Genomic DNA, 25,315 nt, shown 5'->3' on the forward strand with positions numbered 1-25,315 from the left:
GAAATCGGATGTCTCAAGCATAAAAACTTTCAGTTCGGCAATATCTTCCCTCAACCTGTGGATAATGCGAGAATCAAACTCGAAGGTAACAACGAACTCTGTGCCAATGAGCTCACAGCGTGTGATTAAGCCAGGAATCAAGAGGAGACGTCCACCATTGGCTTGTATCCAGTGCTATCAGCGTAAGCTGAAATGTGGACGTGAATTTCCATGCTGCAGCCGTTGCGTGAAGACAGGAAACGCAAACAGATGCACCTACCGTAACAAGTCAGCAAATACTTCCTCATTGGATGGATTCTCTCTAGATGGCCATCAGGGCAGCGGCGCTGGTGCTATGACAATGCCCCTGCATACCCCAGTCTCCTTGACAGAAACCCCGGAAAGACCGCCGGCCTCTTCCAACTGGAATGGAAAAACAACGCATCTAAAGGGAGAAGAAAATATCACCAAATTCTATGGGTGTAGTTATCCCCTGAACTTTTACCAACAGGTACGTCAATACCTCCTCTTCCTTTTTACAATGGGGCGCATTTTCTCAGGAGTCGTAGTTTACCGAACTGCGATCCTACATCATCCAAGTAAAAACAAAAAACCCAGCAATCAACGCCATACGTGACGAGATTTATCCCCTTGCCAATGACGGCTATCGGATTTCTCCTTTGGCACATAAAGCCGTGACTGCGGACACTTTGAGGGAACTGATTCCCAAGAAGCCGGTAGCGGACACATTGGTGCAGACGTATATTGACCGATTCGAGGTCTTACACCGAGTACTCGATAAATCCACTTTTATAGCAGAGTACAATCGCCATTGGTCCAATCCGCTGTGCACGCCGACTTCCTTCGTGGTGCAGCTCCTTTTGGTTACAGCTGCAGCTGCAATCTTTCACCCGGAAATCTACATCGATGCTGCGACCCAACAAACCGTCTATGACCATGCAATTGGTTGGCTGGGAGCCGCGGATTCATGGCTCAATTCCCCAGCTAATCAGCCTCCTCAGTCCTGGGACATTTTAGCAGGTCATTGTCTCCTGCTCATTGCAAAGCGTGCAAACTATATCCAAGAGGCCTCCTTCTGGATGTATACTGGAGGACTCGTTCGCTGGGCCATGGCAGCAGGATACCACCGTGAAGCTTCTCCAGCAGCGAGGATATCGCCTTACCACCGGGAGATGCGTCGGCGGCTATGGGCGACAATCGTTGAGCTCGACCTCCAGGCCGCGGTAGAGCGAGGCATGCCCCCAAATATCGGAATAGAAGACTTTAACGCAATATCTCCTCTTAACATTGATGACAACAAGCTCCAGGAAATACAGGAGTCAGGTCACAATTTACCGGAAGGCATGCCACGCGACATATTGACAGACACATCGTTTCAGGTCCTGCTTTACAGTTCTTTAACTGTCAGATTGGAAATATGTGCGCTGGTGAATGGATGCCGCGAGCAAGACGACTTCCAGCGTGTCTTGGCCCTTGGAGAGAAGCTAGAAGTAGAACTCCAGAATATCCCTGAATGGAACAATCCTCGAAACAGTCCACGACAGCAGCAAACTACAATGTACGTGAAGAGAGTACTGAACATCCATCTGTACCAGTACATACTCTTGTTGTATTTCCAATTCGCAGTTCAAGCTTCACCTTCATTCAAGTCTAAGATATGTCGACGTGCGAGGTTGGAGGCGTCGTTGAAAGTACTTGATCATTATCAAAAGCTTATAGTTGATGAAAAGGTACCGGAACAAGCTTGCAGGACGGGATTGGTTCTTGCAGCGTTGAATGTTTGTCATGAGATATACAATGAAATTGGACCGCTCAGTAAGTAATCGCCAGCTATTCATTTCGAAAGGCGAGGGAAGCAGAATCACTAACTTCGAATCAACCAGTCACTGTGGCAGTATTTCCCCAGGTCTCACCATTTCTCATAGCCACAGCTGAGAAGGGCCTTTATATCCTTGAAAAGAGAGTCAATGTGACCCTTCAGGGATTAAATGAGTACTACATACTCAGCATGATACTCGGTCTAGTCAAGTCTCGGTTGTGGCCAGAATCACGCGTAACATCCGATCAAGAAGCAGCGGATAGAGTGATTCGCGTATGCACAATGTTGCAGATGCGGCAGGCTGTCATTCAGCCAGATTACTTTTTGCCAGGTTCAGTGTAAGTATTCCTATTTCGATGCAGGATCAAACCTATATTGATTAGTTGTAATGATAGCAGCAGTCCACGCCGGCTTGACTTCCAAGAAAAAGCAAGCTCGATGCTTTCGAACGGTACAACTGACTTGCTCAATTCAATCGTAAGTGATATTTCTCTAGATCTTGGATTATCTTGCATGTGATGAGCTAAGATTGAGCAGTTTTCGGAGGACTTTGAATTCATCAATGATAGTAACGGTTACACCTTTTTGTAGGCCATTTGAGTCAGATGTTCTACCATTGCATTCTTTAATGTCAAGCCTCTCTTCTCATAATAGTTCAAAGAGTCAAGTCGCAGCCTTGGGAAACCAACAGTCATTCGTAAACATACAATCCTTCACTTCTGGTGAGCGGAACTCAACTTTAATACACTATATCCTCAATCTTCGCAACAGTATGCCCTCTCACCGTGCTGGCTTATCACCTTAACCTTGATCAAGTGTGCTAACATAGAAAAGCAGGGAATTTTTGAAAGATCTATCTAAGTAACATCAATGATGATATATATGTATATCAAATTAGTCATACAGCTCGAATCAAACACCGTTCGAGATCGAGATACGATCACATAACTGCCAGAACCTTTCCCTGTAGATACAACCTCGCCACAACGACAAGGACAACTCCGGCCAACATCACCACACCGCTGAAAATCGCGGGCTGTGTATACACTCCGTACCTCTCAAGCAAAGCACCGCATATCGGAGTTCCAGTCAGACCGGCAATACCAACGACTGCCATGGACATGCCAAGATGAGCGCCAATCTGGTCCGGACTTGGGGTCACTTGGGCGATGCAAGGAGACATGAGAGAAACAATTCCGCCAGAAAAGAAGCCATACAGAACTGCAAATACAATGATTGATGTGTTTGAAGTGATCCCGATCCAACACAAAAGTAGAACCCCCGTACAAAGACTGTTGAGGATCAGGATGTTGAACCGACCGATCTCATCTGCAACCAGACCCGGCAGGATTCTGCCAAAGACCGAGGCGGCATTAAGAATAGACAAAAGATAAGAAGAAAGCTGCGAATCCATGCCGTGAGAATGCGCATTTTGCGGGAGATAGAAGAACGGAGTGAAAAGCCCCCACATCATGAACGAAATCCCAAGCGTGACAAGAGTGTAAGGAGCGCGAGTAAAAGCTGATGGTAAGAGGACTTTACCCTGGCGAGGGGGAAGTCGTTCTCGTACGGTTGCCATTGCTATCAATAACATGAACAAGATAATGAATCCCACAATGCGGACGGACCAGCCGAATCCTAGGGATTCGTTTGCCAGCATTTTGCTCAAGGCAATAGGGAATATGACTCCGCCGATGGATGACCCGGATACCGTCATGCCGAGAGCTGCAGCACGTCGTTTATGAAAGTAGTGGCTCACACATGTCATGACAGGAGCGAATAACATGCCAGAAGCGATTCCACCTAAGATTCCCTGGACAAACATGAATTGGTAGTATCTCTTGCACAAGGATGTCGTCATCACCGACAATACGACAGCGATCGCAGGGACATGAATGATCTATAGAGCAAAATTAGTAAATGGCCGTGGAAGGCATCCAAGGTCCTTACCGAAGCACCGTAGCGGTCGAACAATGGCCCACCAATAAGGCTACCAGAAAACAGAAAGCAGATCTGAACAGACCCAATCCAAGAAATATTGGATGAAGTTTCGTTGGACAGGTAGTGTTTGGCGTAGTAATCTTGGTAGACCCTGTGCCAATGCATCATTTAGATTCCTGGCAAAGATTTTAGGCGTCTAGGTAGAACGTACCCAAAAGCGTTCATGTATCCGAAAGTTGAAAATGACACACAGAATGCACCCAAAACCACCATCCAAGCTCGAGCGCCACCTTCAGGGAATTCAGCGGAGGGCTTTTCGCGTTCGAGCCTATTCGACCCATTCTCAGAGGTATCTGGTCTAACCTGACCAAGCGATACATCTGGAGTAGACATCCTGAAAGTTGACTGAGTGAGCAGAGATATTTCCGAGAATGGCTCGCTCTCGACTTGAACCACGAACGATTTATATTCTTTCTGCAACTCCCTTCACAGTCCACATTCCTCATATACTGGGAGTGCAGGTCTACATTTTCGGGATGCCGGATCAGCTGCTCGGTCTATTCAATGCCTATCATCATAGCCCGAAAAGGCCGAGCTTCAGATGGAGGACCGTATTCTGCAGTCATATTGTCAATGTTGAGAATGAGTTCTTCTTCCCGATATCTTGACTTCCTGCCAGTATGCTATTATTTCCGCGTCTGGCCGATTCCAGCCTTCATCTACCAGACCGAGATGGTCGAGTACCTCGAGTCTTGGCTGTGAATTCAGGGGAATATCCTAGGGAGCGTATGAAATAGCACTTGCTTCTTTCTGGGACTCATTTGGCAGAGGTGCCTTCCATTAATTTTTATTTCGTTCATAGCAAGTAGTCTTTCCAAAATGCAAGTGAAATTTCAAACTGGCTTATCAACCCCTATCCGATTCTGACTTTTGAGTATCCGGATCCTTCGAACTTCTTAGGGTTAGGGCTATCGACGCACCATCGGAACGGGATAACTAGTTTATCCGCGTACTAGCGCCCAGCAAAGAATATGTGAGACTCTACCTTGGAGGAAAGATATAGTCTAATCCTGAGTGATAGTGACTAGATATCAAAGTAGTACGAACAACAATCAGATATGCAATATCAATAGGAAGACTCAACACAGAACAGGAACAAGAAACAAGTCAATCACAGCAAAGCCAGCATTAACCAACTATTCCTACCCTCACATATGATAGATACTGCTGCAGTTGCTAAGGATAGGACGCTGCACACTTAAAGAAGACAGCCTTTAAGCCGGTCTATCAATTCTTTTTAATACATAAGAAGTTGGAAACCACAGGCCAAGAAGGCCTTAAGTTCAGATACCAAGATAAACACGTTGAAGCAGAAAAAGCAGGGGCTTGTAGGAGGAGAGGTCGGAAACACATGAGTTGTATATATCTAGCGCGCTAGTGCCCTATAGGGTTAGTCCCTCCGGGCGTAATAAATCATCATCTCACTCTGAACTAGGAATCAGCTATATTACCAGGCTCACTGGCTTGATTGGAATAGCCTAACTAATTATTCCTGCGTTTCGTGATCCAGGACGTAGTTAAACCAACACTTGCCAAAATGGCTCCAAAGGAGAAACAAGACTAGCAGCTAATACCACCACCAGCATCGTTAGTGTAAGGCCCTGTTCGACATTCATTCTCGAACCTCTGCCATCTTCTCTGCGTCTGGGCCGCTTTCTGAGTTCTGACTCTATCGACATACGAATGGAACTACTGATGGAAAATACTGAGTCTGCTCAGTAGTAGGGTCAACGTTGCTCACTCAAGTTGTGGGCGAGAAAGATACGACGGTATGAACTATGTCAATTTTGAAAGGAGTGAGAGCAAGAATACATGGTAAGTGGCATTATTTCCCATGGTGAGCTAAGACTTATTATTAATTGTTAGATGCCTCTCGAAAATCTTGTGGAGGCTAAACTTCCGAACATCGTGCTATGCATAAGTTCAAACAGGAGCTGCGCGAATACCAGGATGGAAATGGCCCTAAGCCCGGTCAATTCTGTTTTAAGGCTGTACCAGGCGTCACATCTGAGAAATCGGAAATTAGTCCATTCGATCAAAAATGAGGCCCGTTATGGGGTTGGCAATTTGAGTGATTTATTAGACATACTATGGCTGGCAACATCTATACAGCGGTTATTTTAGCTATTGCCAGCGACGCACTCAAAACACGATCTTTAAGGGCTCGTACATACAGACTCATCCCCAAGAATCTTCCGTCACGTATTTCTTGCGCGAGACGCTCGTCTCTCAAGATCGCTCTTCACCAGCGCTCCCGTTTGGGAGAGTGATGGATTCACTTATATGTTGGATTCGAATGTGTGTCAAATTTTATAGCACATTAATCAGTTCTGCTTGTAAACTAACTCGATGATACAGAGCCAAATTTGCGAGAATACTGTGCACATTAACGGATACCTTCGTACTCGACGAAGGAGATGTGCAATCTACGTCCATAGCTTGATTGGAGAGAGACCAAAACTGCAGATTTCAAAAAGCAGAACTTCATTCTTGAAGGGATTTGATTTCTAGCTATACACATTGTTGATGTGTATCTCGAGTCAAATAAAACAGGTCAAGACAAAACCCGATTAATTGCTGCAGTCGCGTTGTGGACTGCGGCCAAATATACGACACAAGATGCTCCACCTGTCGGCGAGTTCGTGTCTGAATCGCAGTCCCACCGGAGAGGAAAGGTGCCATTTTACGCCTCTGATATACTAGATATGGAAGTGAGGCTAATAAAGGTCATCAATTAGTCTTATGGGTGGCTGGGGACCTCTACCTTTTCTGGATAGCTGTGCTCCGCGCAAGACCTTTCATATCTCGGAGTTATCAACAAAGATACAAAGTTCAACCTGAATGGTACCGGATTCTGTGACGCTGCAAATGCTACCAGGAAGTACGAGAACGCTCTAGCAGCTATTGCGAAGTATCACCCGACTTCTGAGACTGCTACAGCACTCGACTTTGCTGTCAAAGCACAGCCGCATGCTGCACACAGTATCCCGGGAGCACGCGCAAATTCTATTGATGACGATATCACTGGCAATTTAGAAATTGGGGAGGATCCAGAGCATTTTGTGGTTCATCTCGTTAGTATGCACAAAAGCGAATCAGGACAATCTCGCAAGGAATGGATCGAGGAGCTTAAGAAGATCGCGAACGACAAACTCAAAGAAGCTTCGCGTGTCAAAGCTTTGCTTAAGATAATCCGTTACGCAATGAAACCTATTCAGGTGAAAAGATTGTCGTCCACAGCTGCTTCCTACGATTTATGAACTTGACGAACAGCTGCCCGGCCGTCTGGATAACCTCTACCACTTAAAATCCTCATCCTAAGGTTGCATAACCAGATCCGCGAAGAAGATGCTTGCCAATTCGAAGCCATGCTTCCGAGTCTTCCCGTTCAAATGAAGGCCAGACGCCAAATATCCTATCTAGGAGCTACGCTACCCGCATCGATGGCGATGATCGAATTAAAAAACAAGCCGACCGGGCATGGATACCAGCATGGCAAGAAGGACAAGTTCCAACGGTAGCGCTGGAAGCCGGTTATGCAACCAGCTGCAAAGCTGGAACATTATCTAGCAAACTATCAAGAATGAGTTTCAAATCAATCGCCTGCGTTACGATGGTATACAAAAGACCTTCTCAGAGGCTACAACTCCGTCTATCTTGTTCATCCCTAGTGGAGCTGGAAGCATTTTCCTCAGTCTTCAGCGCTTCCATTGTGATTCAGACAGAAATGTGGTGGAATCACAACGTGGAGCGTCGAGCTTATACCAGATGTATACGGTATGGCCAGACAGAGAAGTCAAAGTGTTTCGGATGTTGGGGAGCGATGGCGCCATTGATAAAACCATGGATACTTTCAATGGTGGTCCGAGGAAAGTCTTTGGGGACACTCAATTCCTCCGGACTATCACCTCCCGCCATGTGATCCTCGCTCCTAACTATATATTACTATACGAGGTCGTCTAGTATTCGCGCAGCTTTTTGGTCTGGTTGGCTAGCCCAACAAAATCCGGTATATAATAGGAATCAGCATCTAGACAGGAAATACAATCGATTCATCGCCACAAGCAAGGAATGAGTAAGCCAACCGTCAATTAAGGGGGCCAAAGGACTCTTCTTCGACGAGTCAAAATGAAAAATTTGTCTTGGCACATACTGTAAATAACGTGGCGGGAGATTATCAATGAGAGGTCAATTTTCTGGGGGAGGGAATGTGAGCTATCACTTTTTAATTAAGAATTCTTTGCCTCGTTGTGACCACGAGTACTCATGACTACGTAGTGATTGAGCATATGGCCATAAGCGTCTCACTACTTGCGATACCTCCATAGTTGATAGATATCGTACGAAGTTGACCAACCTTCCAACTAGTCAGTTAGATAATCAACAGGTACTGATGTTGTCCGGTTCGATTCGACTAAAACTCCAAACTGATAATGCACCATGTAGCTAACTTCTGACGATCCCCGCAAATCAATTAACATATCACTCAAATCAACGCCCAAAATCCCAATGATACGGTTCAGGCTCAGATGTCAAGGGGCTCGGACGGGGTATGAATCTATCCGGAGTATTTAAAAGGTGAGCGCTTTGATCTCCTAGATGTTGGGGTCGGATTCCCAGTAACCGAGTTCCTGGGAACAGACTAACCTAGTTAGCTGAAGATGGCACAATAATAGTGACAGTACGTAGGATCTCGGCTCTGTTAGAGTTTGAGGCAAGGTAATGAATTGTATTGTTGATACGATATACTATGAAGTCATATGAGACTGATCTATAGAATGGTGACTGTAATGTATTCAGTCCACTGTTGGTAATGAGGCAATTAGTCGAGATGGAATGTTGCAATTACTACGTATTAATCTTATCTATTTCAAACAACAATACCGAGGCATCTCCGGATTGTTGTACGTAGTGATTTGGCTGTGGAGAAGGGACAGCATGATCAACTGCCGAGAAAGTTGGCACGCAACTATATCCAACTACTCGCTTTGTTTATGTTGGAATACTTGGCCCTTTTGGGCAGTACGAGTACATAGTAGGGAGCGCTATATATAGCATTAAAGGCCATTGCAGAGACTGAGTAGCCCTAGCTAGGATCGTACTCTTTATGCTTGGTTTGAAGATCTTTGTTGAGCGATTGTCGTATGTAGACATGGTCATCACATGCTAAACAGACATAGACAAGAAAACGTCGTAATCTCAGTCGTCATCCCTGGAAATATGGCATCTCCAATTGTGGGCATCAAAGGAACGGAGAGAGCTGAAATGTGGCTCTACTGCCTGCCTACCTATATGATTGACTGTTAATTTGCCTCATACTCCATGAAAAGTCAACTGTCCATGAAATTCCAGCCGCTTTCCAACTTTATATTTTTTCCCAAATAAAGTAACAATCGGGAAGCTTTGAAAGGGGAGAGTAATTTGTGGCTGATTCGGCGACATGCTAAGTTGCCAGTGACCGTCCTCGCCACCCGCTAAGCCTGTTCCTGAGTTGACGCGTATTTTGCATTGATTGGGCCTTGGAAGATGAGTCTCGCTGACTCAGAAAGGTTAATGATAAACTCAGTTTTCTGTATATTATTTCAGCTGGAATGGGAGTTACCTATGTTACCTAAATATGGGTCTATGACTGGATGGCTGCTTACTTTTTGCCATCAATTGTATTAATCGGCTCCATCGTGTATTGAATCTTGCATTTGATGGAGCTGTTTACCTATCAATGATTCATTTATTTCATTCCAAGACCCGGTCTAGTACCAACCAGGCAATAAAATCGGTACGATACGGTATGGTACACGGCACCGAGCGGCTAACGACGGACCGTTCCTACGGTACCAAACTCGGGTATCTTGCATGTTTCCAAATCTTGACGATGAGATGAAAAACGTGGCAAGATAGTTAATTATTTTGTTTCATGAGTCAGACCGATTTCAACTTATATCTCGATAAATACCATAGGCATAGCCCGTATATGTGCTGTGCCGTTCTTAGGATAGAGAACATACCTTATCTGGCTTCCTCATCCGGTAAGAGTAGCGCTCTAAAGACGGAACGTTTACCTGTGATCGACAAATCCTGCTCGACTTGCTTAACCACACTTTTCTATTGAAAATGGTGTTGTTTCATAGATTGTCCATCTTATACTTTCTATACCCAACTGACAGGAGTATCATACTCGCAACTCCACACGTGCTGATGAATCTTATTACGATTGATTTCCCATCCGGATCCAACCGACAAGGCTCATACCCGACTCTCTGGAGTTGGGACGGGTAACTCGCCGATTTCCTACCCCTCCCCCCGCCCCTATTTACTCGGCAGCCTACTAAAGTTAGTAGAAGGAATAATGAAACAGAAACTCTAAAACGCAAAACTCAAAAAAAGAAAAAGAGGAAAATGCTGAAAGACTCAGACGAATGCACAAGCAAAGTAGGAAGGTCTCTAAGAACCAATTCGGGGATTTCGAGGCGGTACTTAACAAATACCATACATGTGTAGTAGTACCCTAATGCAGGATAATCAATCGGTATCGCAATATTAAATCTTCATCGTTATGCGTTTAATATATGAATCGGACACAACTCAATTCCAGACGAATCAGACCTTACTCTGGCCGTCAGGCCGTCAAGGCAGGGAGGGTTACAAATACCACTTTTTTCAGTTTAGACAAACTCAAACCCTTCACAGGTTTTAAGATAGACCCGATGATCAGCAACTATTATGGAAATATTTAATATGTTTGGGCAGCAGACCTGTCATTTGGGAGTTTTCGAGGGAGTTTGTTGTCGCAATCAATAATAATCGCACAAACCAGTTGTACGTATAAATCATGAAAACTGGAGAATGGATAGCCACGTGCTTTAGATAAAGAAAGATGTGGAAGAAAAGAAAAGAAAAATACTGCGCAGTAAGAACGTCCGTCCACTACATACATGTACTGGTAAATTTTTGTACGGGTGGGAACATGGAGCAGCCACATCCGCTGAGAAGATTAATTGATTTCTTCGTAAGTTTGTAAGGCATCATCGGATCTTGTATTGATTGTATGATATACTCCGTGCATAATCTTCAAACAATCATGGGGTAAAAGAGACAAAGAAGGTGATATAGATCATCCTGTACAAATACAATGAATCTACATCATCAGAGCCAGGACATGGCTAGTATGACGACAACCTTCGATTCAATGCGTTCACCGGTTCTTCATTCGATTCTCTTGTGCAAGGTTCCTTGCCCTTGATAGAACAGTTGTTCAGTCATCTCGCCTCTCACAATGGCGGTCTGCTGTCATGAGGATTATGCACATCTGTTGCTCAACTCACCTGCAAGCTGGCTACGTATTTATTGCTTGACCGCCTCTCTCCACCTCTGAACGTTCACGGTCGCATTTCTTTTTTCCTGTTTTCTTTTAAATTACATGGTGGGCGACGACAGGCCGTTTTTTGACCTACTCGGGTTTATGCAGGTCCGGTTCTAAGGGCTACAAACTGAGCAAAAGAATTCGAATAGATAATGGACGCTAAGAAATAAAGTAGGAAGTAGTACTCGAGATTTGATAAAAACAAGCGGTCCAATCGCAAATTTACCAGCGGTATAAGGATGTAAGTCCATTACTGATTCAAACAAGGGCGTTTCAAACTAGCGAACAGCGACCGTCTGAGCTAATGTACTTACGAGGATAAAAATACTTGCCAAGATCATAAAAGGCGGGTCAGTCAGGCGGTAGTACGGAGTTGTTGCACTACAAAGGTACGGATTCCTCGCAGACTCGGCGTAATCAAGTATCGAGACGTACGATGACATACCATAGTCGACTGCTTACTTGGTTGGCAAAGTATTCCATCTGCCCGTTATCAAATCTCTACTGATCTTGGGTATTGATAAACATCAGATTAAGTCATGAATAAAGATGGGTGGGTCAAAAACAAGAGATTTCGGAACCAGCGACTCGGGTCATACGTATCTTACCGTACAATACCATACCGGTATATCATAGTTAGTCTACCAAGGATAACTACTTCCTGCGATCTCTGGCAAACCGCGTGACAAGTCTTCGATATACACTCTAGGCTTAGTCCAGTTGATCCAGAAACCGGGATCCATACCTTACGTCAATACTAGCCCTAAAACTGGGTGTTAGTCCCGTACATATACCGAAGCTGCCCTACTGTACCTAGTACCCACCGAGGAGAAAAAATGTCCCTCTCTCTCGGGCCTGATTTTCTTACTTTTTAGTCTACTTTACCCTCCCAGGACGGTCTCTCCGAATGGGAATGTTCATCGCCTAGTTCTATGACTCAATTGGAGCTCACGCTGAGGTACTGCCGTTTAGTGGAGCTTACACTCGGCAGATAAGGTGCGCGTCCACCCCTCCAACCATTTAGCATATGGTATGCTCTTGGATCTAAGTGGCTTAAGAGGAGAAACAAGAAAAAAACCTCTTGCTGTTCGCCTTCGTCAGAACCCAGAACTACGCGTGGCGAACAAATACTATTGCTCTGCCTGTAGCTTTCTTTTGCATTCGTCCACTTGACTACATATTCCAAAGTACGGACAGCCGGTACCTCCGGTGTATACCACCTGTTGTGCGAGGTCTACCAGCTGTTCCGCAGATTCTAGTCCTCTTTCGCCAGGTCTCTATATACATGCAGCTGGCTGCACCGCCCCTGGTAACGAATAGGTAACTCACTTCATATCATTTCAAAGGCAGCGAGTTGTCTAGACCTTGGCCGCCACCACTACTGCGCAAGTGCACAACGCATCTCTCTCAAGACTCTCACCGGTTCGTTGGCCAAAACTCTGAGCACTGCCGCTAGACAGCAATACATACATACATCAACATTTGAAATCCAACCGGCACGCGAAGATTACCGTTTTTTTCTCAGCTACGTACTAGCAAATTTTGATCAAAACCAAGCCCGGTCTGTCATGCCTCGAACTAGACCAATGGTGACGCAATGTCTTGACTCCTGAAATCGTCCACCGTCAGACAAAGCTGCCATTTGCCGAGACCCTCTCGATTAGGGAAACGCTCCTTTTCAACGGTTTGCGTATTTCTTTTTCATCAGAGTAATCGATTGGTGGTGTGTGCAAGTATAATGACGGCAACTCCAGATGATTCGTGGGCTTTTCATCCAATGTCGATCCCGACTTCGACTTCAGCAGATTTAGGGGATATTGCTTCTCAGATTTATTCTCCTGGTTCTTCTGGGTTAGTTCCTGATTTATCTGGGAATTATATCACAGTTACCACTACACCAGCTGCAAGTCACTACGAAGCTTCTTTTAATGCTGCTGGAGCATCATCAACAAATCAAGAGGGTGGAAATGAAAGCGAAACGACCATGAATATGAATAATCAACTACAAACTTACCCGTTACTATTCAACGCCATATCCGAAACTCCCAGCGTGCAACATCTTCACCAGCGCTGGTGGGAAGGTGATGCTGAAACAGTGCTATGGAGTTTCGATGTGCGCCAAATCAGTCTAGTCATTCGATTCGGCTTCTTCCACGACAACAATCAACCGCGCCAGATACTTCTACGACGGAGTTATAGTGTTCTCGATACGTTTCTGACCTCTTTATTACCACCATATGAATCACAGTTCATCCCTGGCTTGACGCAGAATCAAAAAGTGGAGGAGATTCTGCGACGATGTCAGCCAACGACCATATCTATGAATTTGCAGTGGAGTTGGTATCCATCGCAAGTTCTTCGAGGGCCGGGACCGGCTGCTATTGCGGAGGAGATTGAGGTTGAGAGTCAAATGCATTTCAAAGCCGTGCCATTTGAAGCGTGGGTGAGATGCTCGTTGGGGTTTCCGGCGGCTGAGGCAGATTGGTTCTTTCTGCAGCATAATGCGTTGTATATTATTCTTTTGAATCATTTACAGGCTTATCGATATGAGATCCCCAAGTATCGGGAAGTCGAGAAGGTAACCCCCCCCCCCCCCCTGCCCCTGCCCCTGCCCCTGAGGATACTTTGTACTGACGATCTCAGCTCCTTCGGCAAAAAAGCCCCTTTGCCCACAAGGCTGTTGTGCAATGTCTTAGTCATTTCCCAGACGCAAAAGGAGAAACCCCCAAATTATCCAACAAGTCCAGTCTTGACTTCATTGCCGGCCCTATACAAGACTTGTTTCAGAAATATCCCGCCAATCTGGTCTCTATTCTGAAAAAGCTCAGTGTCATCGCTATCCGATTTCGACAGACGTACATCCATGTCCCCAAGGTGGACTGGAACAAGAGACTGGACACACGAGCAAAATATCTAGATGAGTTATTGAAGGCTTTGTCACCCACAGACTTGGCAAGGTCTTTGACGAGGGCTGATAATCAGCTGTTTGGGCAGTTGTCGCGCGAAGCGCTCACGGATGATCAGAATACAATCCCTGATATGCTCCATGCGCGATGGGGTGATTTGGTCATGGCTGTTAGGGAGTGTTGTACTGCCATGCCGGATTTTGTACAGTTTATACAGGAATGCATTCAGGTGAGTACTACCTTACCTTATACACAAAGCTCAGCTAACAGGATAGATCCTCCATAACATGCGAAATTATAACTCGACTCTAGCTCTAATCCAAGGCCTCCAACACATCAGCATAAACTTCCTCTGGGTCAATCCAACCACTACCACCACTTCCACCACCACTACCACCACCACCACCACCACTCAGCCCGAAATTCAAACAGTCAACATCTACTCTCTCACACCACCGAATGTATCCTACATAGCAGACCCATCCAATAACTACGCCTCATACCGACATGCAATGAAAGTTACACCGGGCATACCATTCCTCTTACCACACATAGTCGAATATCGACAACACGGCGTGACGGCTCTTGATGAGTTGTTTGGCACTACATAGGTGTCTACCTAACCTACCTAACCACCCAATCGTTTCCTTTTCGGTCTATTCTTCTCTTCTTATAATGTATAATCATACAACTCATTTGAACACAACTAGCTTGATCCGTGATCGCTTTCCAACCTGTCTGATACTATCCGAATGTTGTTTTAGGTGTTCCGTGCATTTCCAATCTGGCTGATTACAACTGACACATGTTTTGGGCTTGAATTTAATTTTTCACGGGTGTTTTTTGCTCTACTAGTCGTCTGAATTGCGTCGTTTATAATCATTGCCTGGGGGTGTTGCTTAAACCATTCATTTATATAGAGAGGATCAAGATGCGAATCACGATATGGTAGATTGTTTGCCGTTTTTGTTCGAGTTAGTTGCTTACTTGTTTATGCGCTTGGGTGCTTATGGCGTTGAGTCTGATTATATTATAGATATCCCTGCGCAATTGTGCAGTTGTTCGTGTTGGTGGTTGTCTTGGTATATTAGATACATGCAGCGATGCGGTCGTTTTGAGTCATCTTTTGATACTTAGTTGCTTATTTGAGTACTTCAGAATTGGGTTTGAACACCTTGGATCCATGGATGTCCAGTCAGAATGTATACATCTTCTGCTGAATGCCGCTATAAGCGCCAGCAGGTCATTGATCATCATACCCGATCACTGAACCTGGACACAGATGCAATATACCCAGTTTACGCCATACAGCATGAGACCTAGTCAATGGATATATCTGTGTGTTAGTGTATCTACATTTCAACCTGTCAGACATATTCCAAGTCCATCAGTCCCTCTCGCAGAGCCATCAGGCACTCCTGCCTGCATCTCTATCAAATACAAATAGCATACCCAAACGCGAATCCGGAAACTAATCAACTAATCAACCCAGTTCACACAGCCGGGCACATTCACTGGAATACATTTTCCAGCCCTGTCATTCACATTTCAAAACCATTGGCTACTATCAAGACGGTGATTCAGATCGATTGGGAATTGGGGTATTGATCGGGTAGGTATTCTAATGGAATGGATGTAATTGATTGGTTGAATGTATCCTATGAACTTTTTGTGATATGTAGATGTATGTATGTGTTTTAAAGGCTGACAGGGATCTACGGAGTAGGGGTGCGTTACGGATTGGTCTAGATCGTAGGTACATAGAATCCAGGTAGTTCCTGGTGGGCCAATGGTATTACTCGGGATAATGTAAGGAGATGATAGTGAATTAGATGAATCTGTTGTAGTGTGTTCATCTTTATCATGATATGGGTTATATGTGCTGTATTGGCTTGGTATTAGCGTACATATGGACCTCGGAAACGACCTGATCAGCTCCTTGATCGTAACGTCTTGTAATCTTCGGAGTAGCAGTCAGTCAGCCGCAATTTGAAGATATCCAACTGCTCCGATGTACATTCCAGCGGAGATATTAATGTCATTCGAACTGACATGGCTATCATTGAAGTCACATTCTCACGTAGCTTAAACCGCCGACGAAATCCGTCGGCATTGCGACCTTCATTACGAATCGGTCGGTCATACCTATCTACACGAAGAATTGGAGGTCAAGTTCAGATCTTATTGTCTTGGGAGTCTGCTGGATGGACTGCAACTAATACATTGTCCCAGGCGGAAGATGAATTATAGTTCATTTAGAGCCTCATACCTCTCGTACCTTGTATGCAATCATATCGTGCAGACTATTACTGCAAAAGGTCTGGTTGGAACTTGCTTAGTCAAGGAGAACACTGCTACAGACATGGTCAAATACCAATCCACCTGCTCACAGAACTCAGAGTTGGGACCAAATCAATCCGACGGATGTCTAAATTCCATGCCCTGGTTTATCACTCTATCCTCCAACTTCTCAAGTGCTGCAGTCCTCCCCATCCGTTCCAACCAGACCCTCAAATCAAACCGACCCTCCCTAAGACTGTCAAAGTCTCCAACAAACTTAAACGTAAACCATCTCTCGCGCCGGCTCTCCATCCATATACTCAATCCAGCAGTTCTCTAGCCTATAATTACTCGTTTCATAAGCAGCCGGTTTCTTCGCGTCCTCAGCTGTGGAAACATGATAAACTGCCCCTTTGACAATCGAGTCAGGCGCGGCATCGAGGAGAGCAGGATACTGACCCCATAGTTTGCATTTGTAGCCAACAATATAAGCCGGGCGGAAGGCAGGTTCGTGATCTAATCCCAGGATCTCCGAGACCAGGTACGGGTCAGTTAATGTGCCATAGAAGAAGTATGGACCTGTGGGTGCGGGGAGAGATTCGGTTAATGGTGGCGATTTACGTGGTTTATGATACCAGTCTGGTGGTGTGGTTCGTAGTTTCAGGGTGAGAGGGAAGGTTTTAGAGTGAATCTCCGGAGGAGGAACTGCCATGCATGCCGTTGTCCTCCTCTTCAAAGGATCAGGTTTCGCTGAGGTATTCTAATTCAAGCAGTAGCTCATGTACGAATTACCCCTCCGTCCTAACTCTTAGTGGTTTCATTAATCCCTGACTGACGGACAGGGGCATCGCTTTGGCACACTCTACTCCAGATCTGTAGGATTGGGGGACATCGTATAATATATATGATGTTCAAAGCTGGAGACAATATCACGTTATTAGACTCTCCATTCATGACAGAAGGTCAACTCATACCATAGCATGTAATTCCTAACTATTTTCAGTGGAACCAACATAGACATCCTTGGACCCCCGAGACTGACCTTCTAATGTAATACAGTAGGGATAAGTTAAGAAGTTAGTTATATGCACCAATCCCGATTGCCAGGTTCTGTTGGGTTAGCTAAGCTGATCCAGCCAATCATATAGATGTAATCTATCGGCCAATCAGAGCGAGCCACACGGAGAGGGATCCACCGAATAGGGGGTGAAAGACATCACCTGTACTGTACTTAGAACACAACAACAAGGATCAAGGATTCAATATATTTTGCATATATACTTTGATACGTTGAGACATACCGCTAAAGTTTGTTACATACAATCCAACAGGTTCATCAGGAACCAAAGTCGCATTAATCCACGGATGATGACTATAACAATAGTATTGTTCGTGTATGCGAGATGACTACATGAAACACGTATTCAGTCAACATTTAAACCCTCACTCACTCACCTACTTGAATAGGTAGTTTAGAATATTGTCATATGCCTGAGGCAACCAAGCCGAACCATAGAAACAAACCTAAAGAATGACAATGAAGCTATTCCCATGTTGTAAGGAACTGAGTTGGGAACGTAGACAGATTAGCAAAAACTAACTAAAACTAGAAAGTTGAAAGTCGAAAGAAGCACGCGAAAGAAGAAAAAGAGGACTGCTGATCCCTAGGAAGAACTGGATGGGCGGGATGAGCTCCTTATAAGCTTCATCCAGCACATCGTAGGGCTTCCAAACTGGCATAACAGATACCGTCGAACAAAGAACAGTGAGGCTGTGCTCGTTCAATGTAACAAGGAAACAATGGAAATAAGGCACTACATGTAGCAAGTAAGAAAGAACAGAGAACAATAAGAAGTTATTCCCGAGCGGCAAGTTCCAAGTTAGGGTTGGAGCGAAAGCGATCCTTAACACATGTCTACAAAAAGGCTTTGTCAATGAAGTTCATATATTCCATGGATGGTCCCTATCTTAGGGGCAATGATACCGGCCCTTCCGTCTAAATAGACCTATCAATTTTATCAATTCCGCTCCCTACGTTCAACTCCTATCCATTTCTCGGCTCTTTGTATGAGGAGTCTACTCCGTATTCTTTGTCTCTCTATCAGTCTATCTCCTCGCATGGGACACAATCCTGTGTCATCTCAAAAACCCATCTTTTCTTGCATGTGAACAGAGCACTTACTAGGCTTCTACAACCCACCCATCCATATCCCGCTCAGTTGACCACCCGCAAAGCCTAACCACTCTAAACCGAAGAGCACCACAAAAATGGTCTACACAATGAAAATCTACGTCGACGGCGGCTGCAGAGGCAACGGCCAACCAGGCTCCATCGCCGCCGCAGCAGCCTGCATCCAACACCGCTCAGGGAACTACAACTGCTTCACGCGGGTCGTCAACGAAAGCCCCGACGGCGATCCACCCACCAACCAACGCGCCGAAATCACCGCCATCATCATAGCACTCGAAATCGCAGTCGAGAAATACCGCGAACTCGACGGGAACCCCTACCTTGAACTGGAAATATTCTCAGATTCGAAATATGCGGTCAATTGTATGAATGAGTGGATCTATAAGTGGGAAAGAAATGGGTATATTAATTCGGCTGGCAATCCGGTTGCGAATCAGGATTTGATTAGGGAGGCGTCGGGATTGGATGATGATCTTAACGAGGAAGGGAGGGTTACTTATACGTGGATACCGCGGGAGAGGAATGAGGTGGCTGATAAATGGTGTAATAAGGAGTTGGACGAGATCGAGGAGCAGAGAAAGTACGCGTATGAGTCTTCTTCTGATGATGGATGGTAATGACAGCAGGGATCTTACGTGAGAGCAGATAGGGTACAGACTTACATACCATGTAACTACAACATCAAACTACTCAGAACATACAGAAGAGAGATGAACAGATGGAAGGAATAATTAGCATTGTCACGCTACAACAGTTCGCAACGTGACTGTCTCGGTTGGGGGGGTCATTAACTCGTCAATTCGATCGATTTCTCTATTTCTCAAGAAAAACAAATCTTCCTGAACCGACTTGACATACACTCGTCAGTGACAGGTGGCAGTCCCTTTTTTCTCGAATCTTGGAAAAGTAATGGTATCATCCAAGTTCGTTCCTCATTCTATTTTTGTTTTTATACTCGAGCACAGTAGTTTAAACACCCTGAGCAAGAGCATAGGCACGGCGGCGGTCACGCTCCTCGGCAATAGAGAGCTTGACACCCTTACCCTTGGGAAGGGAGATCCAGGGCTTCTCCTGTCCAATAACGAAGACGTTGGATTCACGAGTAGCGAAGGTGTTGTCAACGGCATCCTTGATGTGGACAATGTTGAAACCACCATCGTGTCGCTCACGGTGGGTGATGACACCAACACGACCCATGTTACGACCACCGGTAACCATGGCGATCACACCAGTATCGAACTTGATGAAGTCGGTGATCTTGCCGGTAGCGAGGTCAATCTTGACGGTATCGTTGACCTTGATCAAGGGGTCAGGGTAACGGATGCTATAAAAGCCCAAAATTAGCAAACCTTGTCCGGTAGCGTGCAAATCTTACAAGTTCTTTGTATCATCCTCCGCCGATCAACCAAAACTTGGTCCAACGACTGAATGACGCAGAGAACTTTTTTTGGAGTAAAAAACTCACGTTCTCGCATCGTGCGTAACCAAGAATGGGATCCCGCCCTTGCCAAGCTGAACACGCTTGACCTTGCCGAGCTTGTATTCAGCCTCTTCGGCCTGGATGCGGTGCACAGTGAAGCGGCCCTTGGTATCGTAGATGAGACGGAAGTTCTCGCCGGTCTTTTCGATGGAGATGACGTCCATGAAACCGGCGGGGAAAGTAGGATCGGTGCGGACCTTTCCGTCGACCTGGACAAGACGCTGCATGAGGATGGCCTTGGTTTCACGGCCGTTGAGGGCGTACTTGAGACTGCGAAAATCAGTTTATGTCTCCGGCTAGAAGTCACTTGACGAAATCTTGATGGATTGAGACGCACCGGTTGCGGATGAACACGATCAAGGGAAGGCAGTCACGGAGCTTGTGAGGACCAGCAGAGGCGCGAGGAGCATAGGTTCCGGACATCTTGTCCAAGAGCCAGTGCGCCGGGGCGCTCAAGCGCTTTTGGTGCTTCTTACTGTAGAGAGTCAGTCATCACGTATTTCGATAATTCGATATCGACGATGAAATTGATGCAGTCAATTCCAATCGATAATGACAATAATAAGACAGAGACTTACGGTCCACGAGGCATCTTGACGGTTGTCGACTTTACCGTTGAATGTTGTCGAAGAGTCTGGTCGTGGTAGAAAAGAAGCTGAAAATTGTTGGACTAAAGTCGGAGAGTCTTCGCTAAGCGAGTGGGCTGCTCTAGCCCGATTGGGACAATTAGGGTGCGTGTCAGTCACGTGCTGTTCCTTACATTTACTGCCGTCTTACTGCCGCCTACTGCCGCCTTAGACCTCACTGACTCGGTTTAACAGCTTTTTGCTATATAGTAACTATGTATTATTTACATCTAAAGGTATCCCTTGATGATAGCGACCTCCGCATTCAGAATAGACGATCCCGCCGCCCCAATGACTGTATTGTGCGACAAACAAGCGAACCGAATATCAAAGTGACCCCCCGGTGCTCCCTCACGAACACGTCCAACACTAACCGCATAACCCCCGGAAATGTTACGATCAAGTCTTGGTTGAGGACGATCCGGTTCATCAAATACGACAATCGCCTGTTCAGGTGCAGAGTGCGCACCTAGTTTCTGAGCCTCGGACTGATATTCTCGTAGCGCTTGCTTAACCTGCTCCGCACTCGGGACGGAATCCCTATTCTTAAACCGTAGCGAGACAAATGCCATATGTCCATCTGTGACCCCGACGCGAGTACAAGTAGCTCCCACACGTAGACCGGATTGTTCCTGGAAGGCAGTTGCATCGCTGTTAAGTCCGCCGAGAATCTTTTGCGCTTCGTTTTCGAGTTTATCCTCTTCTCCACTGATGAATGGGATCACATTGTCCACGATATCCATTGAGGGGACACCGGGATACCCTGCACCGGACACGGCTTGTTCTGTGAAAATCTCGACTTCTTCAACGGGGCCGAATTTGGCTTGTAGTGCGGCAAAGGGTATGACAATTCCGATGACGGCGCAGTTGGAGTTGCACACTAGGAACCCCTTTTTCAGGCCGAATTCTTTGCGTTGGTGTGGGATGAGTTCGAGATGGGTTGGGTTGACGGTGGGGACGACGAGGGGGACGAGGGGGTGTTTGCGGTAGTTTTTCGCGTTGGAGAAGATTGGGATTTCGGCTTTGATGAATTGCATTTCTGTAGTTGTCAGGTACTTGCATCAAGAATAGAGGGAAAAGTACTTTTAAAGAGTGGCGGTACATACCAACATCGCCAGCAATATCACTATCCAATCCAGAAAACACAAGATCACAATCCTGAAAGTTGTCCGCCGTGCAATCCTGAACAATCAATTCACTGAGCTCCTTGGACATGGGCGCGGCCTGCTTCCATTTCACGGCATCTTTGTATTTCTTTCCGGCGGAACGAGACGAGGCACCGACTTTGTGCAGGACCAGGTGTGGGTGGTCAGCCAGAAGAAGGATGAACCGCTGGCCTACAGAGCCTGTGGCTCCGAGGACACCGCATTTCTTTTTTGTGACTGTGGCTGACATTGTTTCGGTCTGCTCTTGTCTGATTTTCGCGATTATGAAGTTTGTCTAATTTGAAATACTATGTTAGTTTCAATGTATCTCTGAGAATTGGTCGGTCAATGTGGTGAATATCAGGAGTGGCGAGACTCGATCGTCTTTATCTGCGATCTGGTTTCGGCATGCAAAAAAGACAGACTCTATGCAAGGAGAGAGGAAATCAGATAGGGCATCCTTGTTCATGCTTACAGGTTCAAATATCTCGCAAAATATATCGCGCCGACAAGCAATTGCACAAAGTGTAGAGTATACAGACAATTGATGGAAATTTTTGATGTTGAGTGATTGCGATATCGCATCTGCGGGGAGTCACTTCCCCACTCCGTTGACTCATTTTTGGCTACCTCAGTTAACAGCTAACTAACCCCCAACAAACATGCAACTTTGGAAAATAACTTGATGCGACAAAATGGCACACTCTAGAAATGCTGCAAATATATTGGCGTATGTACATGCTACGTAACGCTCAAGTTCTAAATTTTCAACACAGAGTCCAGCACCGCAATGATAGAACACTTTTCTTAATTCTTCTTCTCTGCTCCAACTAACCGTGCAGACTCAATATCCGCCGTGCCAACCGGTTTACTGTCACGAGAGTACTCAAAAATCTTGCCTGGATTCATCAACCAGTGTGGATCAAGGGACCGTTTGATGCTTCGCATGATATCAATGGTGTCGGGGCCGAGCTCTTTGACGAGAGATTCTTTCTTGCCTAGACCGATGCCGTGTTCACCCTACCATGCATTAGTTTATTGCTCATATTGAGGAGATGGATTCCGAAGACGTACGGTGCAAGAACCCTCCATTTCAATAGCACGATCAACCATGTCGTGAACCACCTTCTCGACACGTTCTGTCTCTTCGCGGTTTTTGCGGCTGTACAAGATGCTGCTGTGGAAGTTGCCGTCGCCGATGTGTCCTAGGATACTAGCAAAGACTTTCAGGTCTTTGAGTTGTTCCTTGGATTTTTCTACTTCGGTCAGTAAATGAAAGAATATCTTATCAGGTGGGAAGAAACGCACCGATGATGTCTGGGAGTCTAGACAAAGGGACTGCCACATCAGTAGACCAGACTTCACCTTCCTCCGGACGCAAGGCCAGATTACTCCACAAAGACTCCTTGCGTGCCGACCAGAGTGCATGCGCTTCTTGATCATCTTTAGCGAACTCAAAGGAAGTGGACTTGTTGTCTTGCGCAATTTTCTTGGTGTTCTGGATACTGTCCGCTACCTGAGCCGTGGTGCCAGAAAACTTGAAGAATAGCGTCGGTTCCTCTCGCCATGTTCGTCCTGTACCTCCGGCACGGTTGATGACATTCATTTGCACCTCGTCCATAATTTCCATTGCCTGTACGGGGATAGACTTGCGGATCACCTGCATGGCAGCGGCAGCGGCATCACGAACAGTAGGGAAAGTCACAACTCCGACACGCAGTTCGTCCGGAATTGGGGCGAGTTTGAGTGTAATCTCCGTCACAATACCCAGCGTACCCTCTGATCCCACAAACATGCCAGTCAAGTTATACCCTGCAGAAGTCTTGCGAGGTCGTCTCCTGGTCTTTATGATGCGTCCATCTGCCAGTACCACAGTCAAGTTGATCACCCAATCTTTCATGGTACCGTAGCGAACTGCATTGGTACCACTACAATTAGTTCCAACCATACCACCGATCTTGGCTGATGGACCTGGGTCCACAGGGAAGAAGAGACCAGTGCTGGCCAAATCACTATTGAGCTGCATCCAGGGGATGGAGGGCTGTACCACGACATCCATATCATCCGCATGCACTTCTAAGATCTTGTCCATAAACGCAAAGTCAATAGTCATGCCGCCATACGGGGCAGAGAAATTGGCCTCCAGACTAGAGCCTCCGGAGTACGGGACCATGGGCATTCGGTATTTATGGCAGACCTTGGCGATTTTGGAAACCTCTTCGGTGGATTTGGGATATGCGATGGCGACTGGTAGTCGCTCGGCGTTGACGGTTGACCATTCTGAATAGCCGTGTGCATGTAGATCATCGTTGTCGGTGCTGATGGCGTCTTCGCCTAATTCGGCTCGAAGTTCAGCAATCGCCTTAGTATATGTTAGCCTTGCAGACATGAATTGACAGACAGAGTCTCAGTACCTTCTCAAATTGTCTAATATCTCCATAAGTCGGTTCTTTCGCAGTGGCTGCCGCGGTTTTTGTAACCGCCACAGCTGACGCTGACGAACGTGAAGCTGACGAACGTGAAGCTGACGAACGTGAAGCAGCGGCATAAGCTCCAGCGCCGACAACTGTTGCCAGAACCAAAGCCCGACTGGTTGTCCAAAATGCATTCCCGGAAGAAGTACTACTATTCCATCTCCTCGAGGATTGTGTCGTCTGCGTATTCTTCGCGCGGAGAGACTTGGTGGGCGTGGGGCGGACCTGGCTGCGACAAGATGCGGAGAAACTCCTGAGGGGAAGAGTGGCCTTCATGTTGCTGCCAATCAATGTGGATATGCAAGCAAGAGTCCTGTAGAAGGACAAAAGAGAATGAATTGAGTTGTTCTTATAGAAGAGAAATCGAAGCAAAATAACAGTTTGAAGGAGAGACTGGGGACTTATATTCTCCCCCCAAGCTGTATTCAGCGTGGGATACATTCAAGAAGCTCGGCCGAGACGCCGTTCGAGCAGTTTTAACCCTAAGACTTTCTCGTTGCATAATTTGCAGGATCAATTATATCATTCAGCTTAAGTCAGATGGAGTAAAGCGTCGGTTAGCAAAGGGGCCATTCTTCTGCCAATCATTGTACTCATTTTGAGGTTTTTAGCTACCCCGCAAAGAGTATACTGTATTGGCCATTTGCATGCTCGGCATTTGCTCCGAGGCGGAGAACATCATAACTCCAGCTGTATATACCAATGTTCTGCAGCAGGAAAGTGTTTTTGTGTCATGACAGATACTTTTAAGAAGAGAGTTGTCTTTCAGTATGGAAGTTTCTGATACTGACGGACTTCTCAATCTTTGTAAGATTGATGCCTAAGGTGTCCACCCGGTTGACAGGGCAACCGCGAGGGGAACAAGAAAGGGCTCATCCTCTCACCACCACCACCACCACCACAAAGACTACAATACCACCGTCTCAGACTCTCTGCTCACGCATTTACTGAATTAATCTCGGATCCGATTAACAAACTTTCGAATTGAACCTGCTCAATGGCCCCAGCACATTTCTAGACCGGAGTACTGCTT

At 46.0% G+C, this 25,315-nt stretch overlaps 9 protein-coding genes across 11 annotated transcripts, besides 2 other annotated features; 4 read left to right on the plus strand and 5 right to left on the minus strand.

Annotated features, from left to right (window-relative positions):
* Nucleotides 1-64: 64 nt before the first annotated feature.
* On the plus strand, nt 65-2,444 carry TSTA_100660 (uncharacterized protein; the record flags this gene model as incomplete). Its single annotated transcript, XM_002486015.1, has 5 exons — nt 65-490; nt 549-1,815; nt 1,884-2,157; nt 2,215-2,296; nt 2,357-2,444. The coding sequence occupies 5 exons, from the start codon at nt 65-67 to the stop codon at nt 2,408-2,410; spliced, it is 2,103 nt and encodes a 700-aa protein (XP_002486060.1). The 3' UTR covers nt 2,411-2,444.
* A 315-nt stretch (nt 2,445-2,759) lies between these two features.
* Nucleotides 2,760-4,153, minus strand: TSTA_100670 (monocarboxylate transporter, putative; the record flags this gene model as incomplete). The annotated part of the gene is made up of 3 exons (XM_002486016.1): nt 2,760-3,719; nt 3,770-3,911; nt 3,972-4,153. The coding sequence occupies 3 exons, from the start codon at nt 4,151-4,153 to the stop codon at nt 2,760-2,762; spliced, it is 1,284 nt and encodes a 427-aa protein (XP_002486061.1).
* A 2,372-nt stretch (nt 4,154-6,525) lies between these two features.
* Nucleotides 6,526-7,080, plus strand: TSTA_100680 (uncharacterized protein; the record flags this gene model as incomplete). The annotated part of the gene is made up of 2 exons (XM_002486017.1): nt 6,526-6,531; nt 6,598-7,080. 2 exons carry the CDS (start codon nt 6,526-6,528, stop codon nt 7,078-7,080), a joined length of 489 nt encoding a protein of 162 aa, XP_002486062.1.
* Nucleotides 7,081-12,918: 5,838 nt separating this feature from the next.
* TSTA_100690 (uncharacterized protein) lies at nt 12,919-14,855 on the plus strand (the record flags this gene model as incomplete). The annotated part of the gene is made up of 3 exons (XM_002486018.1): nt 12,919-13,758; nt 13,824-14,315; nt 14,362-14,855. 3 exons carry the CDS (start codon nt 12,919-12,921, stop codon nt 14,695-14,697), a joined length of 1,668 nt encoding a protein of 555 aa, XP_002486063.1. The 3' UTR covers nt 14,698-14,855.
* Nucleotides 14,452-14,498: a microsatellite.
* A 1,497-nt stretch (nt 14,856-16,352) lies between the features above and the next one.
* Nucleotides 16,353-17,214, minus strand: TSTA_100700 (uncharacterized protein; the record flags this gene model as incomplete). The annotated part of the gene is made up of 2 exons (XM_002486019.1): nt 16,353-17,126; nt 17,173-17,214. 2 exons carry the CDS (start codon nt 17,212-17,214, stop codon nt 16,644-16,646), a joined length of 525 nt encoding a protein of 174 aa, XP_002486064.1. The 3' UTR covers nt 16,353-16,643.
* A 1,420-nt stretch (nt 17,215-18,634) lies between these two features.
* On the plus strand, nt 18,635-19,196 carry TSTA_100710 (ribonuclease H1, putative; the record flags this gene model as incomplete). The annotated part of the gene is made up of 2 exons (XM_002486020.1): nt 18,635-19,143; nt 19,184-19,196. 2 exons carry the CDS (start codon nt 18,635-18,637, stop codon nt 19,194-19,196), a joined length of 522 nt encoding a protein of 173 aa, XP_002486065.1.
* A 138-nt stretch (nt 19,197-19,334) lies between these two features.
* TSTA_100720 (40S ribosomal protein S4) lies at nt 19,335-20,679 on the minus strand. The gene is made up of 4 exons (XM_002486021.1): nt 20,616-20,679; nt 20,375-20,512; nt 20,023-20,307; nt 19,335-19,881 (listed from the first exon to the last, which is right to left on the minus strand). The coding sequence occupies exons 1-4, from the start codon at nt 20,627-20,629 to the stop codon at nt 19,527-19,529; spliced, it is 792 nt and encodes a 263-aa protein (XP_002486066.1). The 5' UTR covers nt 20,630-20,679; the 3' UTR covers nt 19,335-19,526.
* A 164-nt stretch (nt 20,680-20,843) lies between these two features.
* TSTA_100730 (aspartate-semialdehyde dehydrogenase) lies at nt 20,844-22,373 on the minus strand. Of its 2 annotated transcripts, XM_002486022.1 has the most exons (3): nt 22,284-22,373; nt 21,770-22,103; nt 20,844-21,702 (listed from the first exon to the last, which is right to left on the minus strand). In XM_002486022.1, exons 2-3 carry the CDS (start codon nt 22,056-22,058, stop codon nt 20,894-20,896), a joined length of 1,098 nt encoding a protein of 365 aa, XP_002486067.1. In that variant the 5' UTR covers nt 22,059-22,103; nt 22,284-22,373; the 3' UTR covers nt 20,844-20,893. The 2 variants fall into 2 exon arrangements, with proteins under 2 accessions (XP_002486067.1, XP_002486068.1); XM_002486023.1 differs by lacking the exon at nt 22,284-22,373 and having other exon boundaries at nt 21,770-22,155.
* A 97-nt stretch (nt 22,374-22,470) lies between these two features.
* Nucleotides 22,471-24,558, minus strand: TSTA_100740 (oxidoreductase, FAD-binding; the record flags this gene model as incomplete). 2 transcript variants are annotated; one of them, XM_002486024.1, is made up of 4 exons in its annotated part: nt 22,471-22,828; nt 22,883-23,064; nt 23,117-24,170; nt 24,223-24,558. In XM_002486024.1, the coding sequence occupies 4 exons, from the start codon at nt 24,556-24,558 to the stop codon at nt 22,616-22,618; spliced, it is 1,785 nt and encodes a 594-aa protein (XP_002486069.1). In that variant the 3' UTR covers nt 22,471-22,615. The 2 variants fall into 2 exon arrangements, with proteins under 2 accessions (XP_002486069.1, XP_002486070.1); XM_002486025.1 differs by having other exon boundaries at nt 22,883-24,170.
* A 605-nt stretch (nt 24,559-25,163) lies between these two features.
* Nucleotides 25,164-25,184: a microsatellite.
* Nucleotides 25,185-25,315: the final 131 nt, after the last annotated feature.

This window comes from Talaromyces stipitatus, genomic scaffold, assembly GCF_000003125.1.
Source record: "Talaromyces stipitatus ATCC 10500 scf_1105507295511 genomic scaffold, whole genome shotgun sequence".
In the NCBI taxonomy this organism is placed as follows: Eukaryota; Fungi; Ascomycota; class Eurotiomycetes; order Eurotiales; family Trichocomaceae; genus Talaromyces; species Talaromyces stipitatus.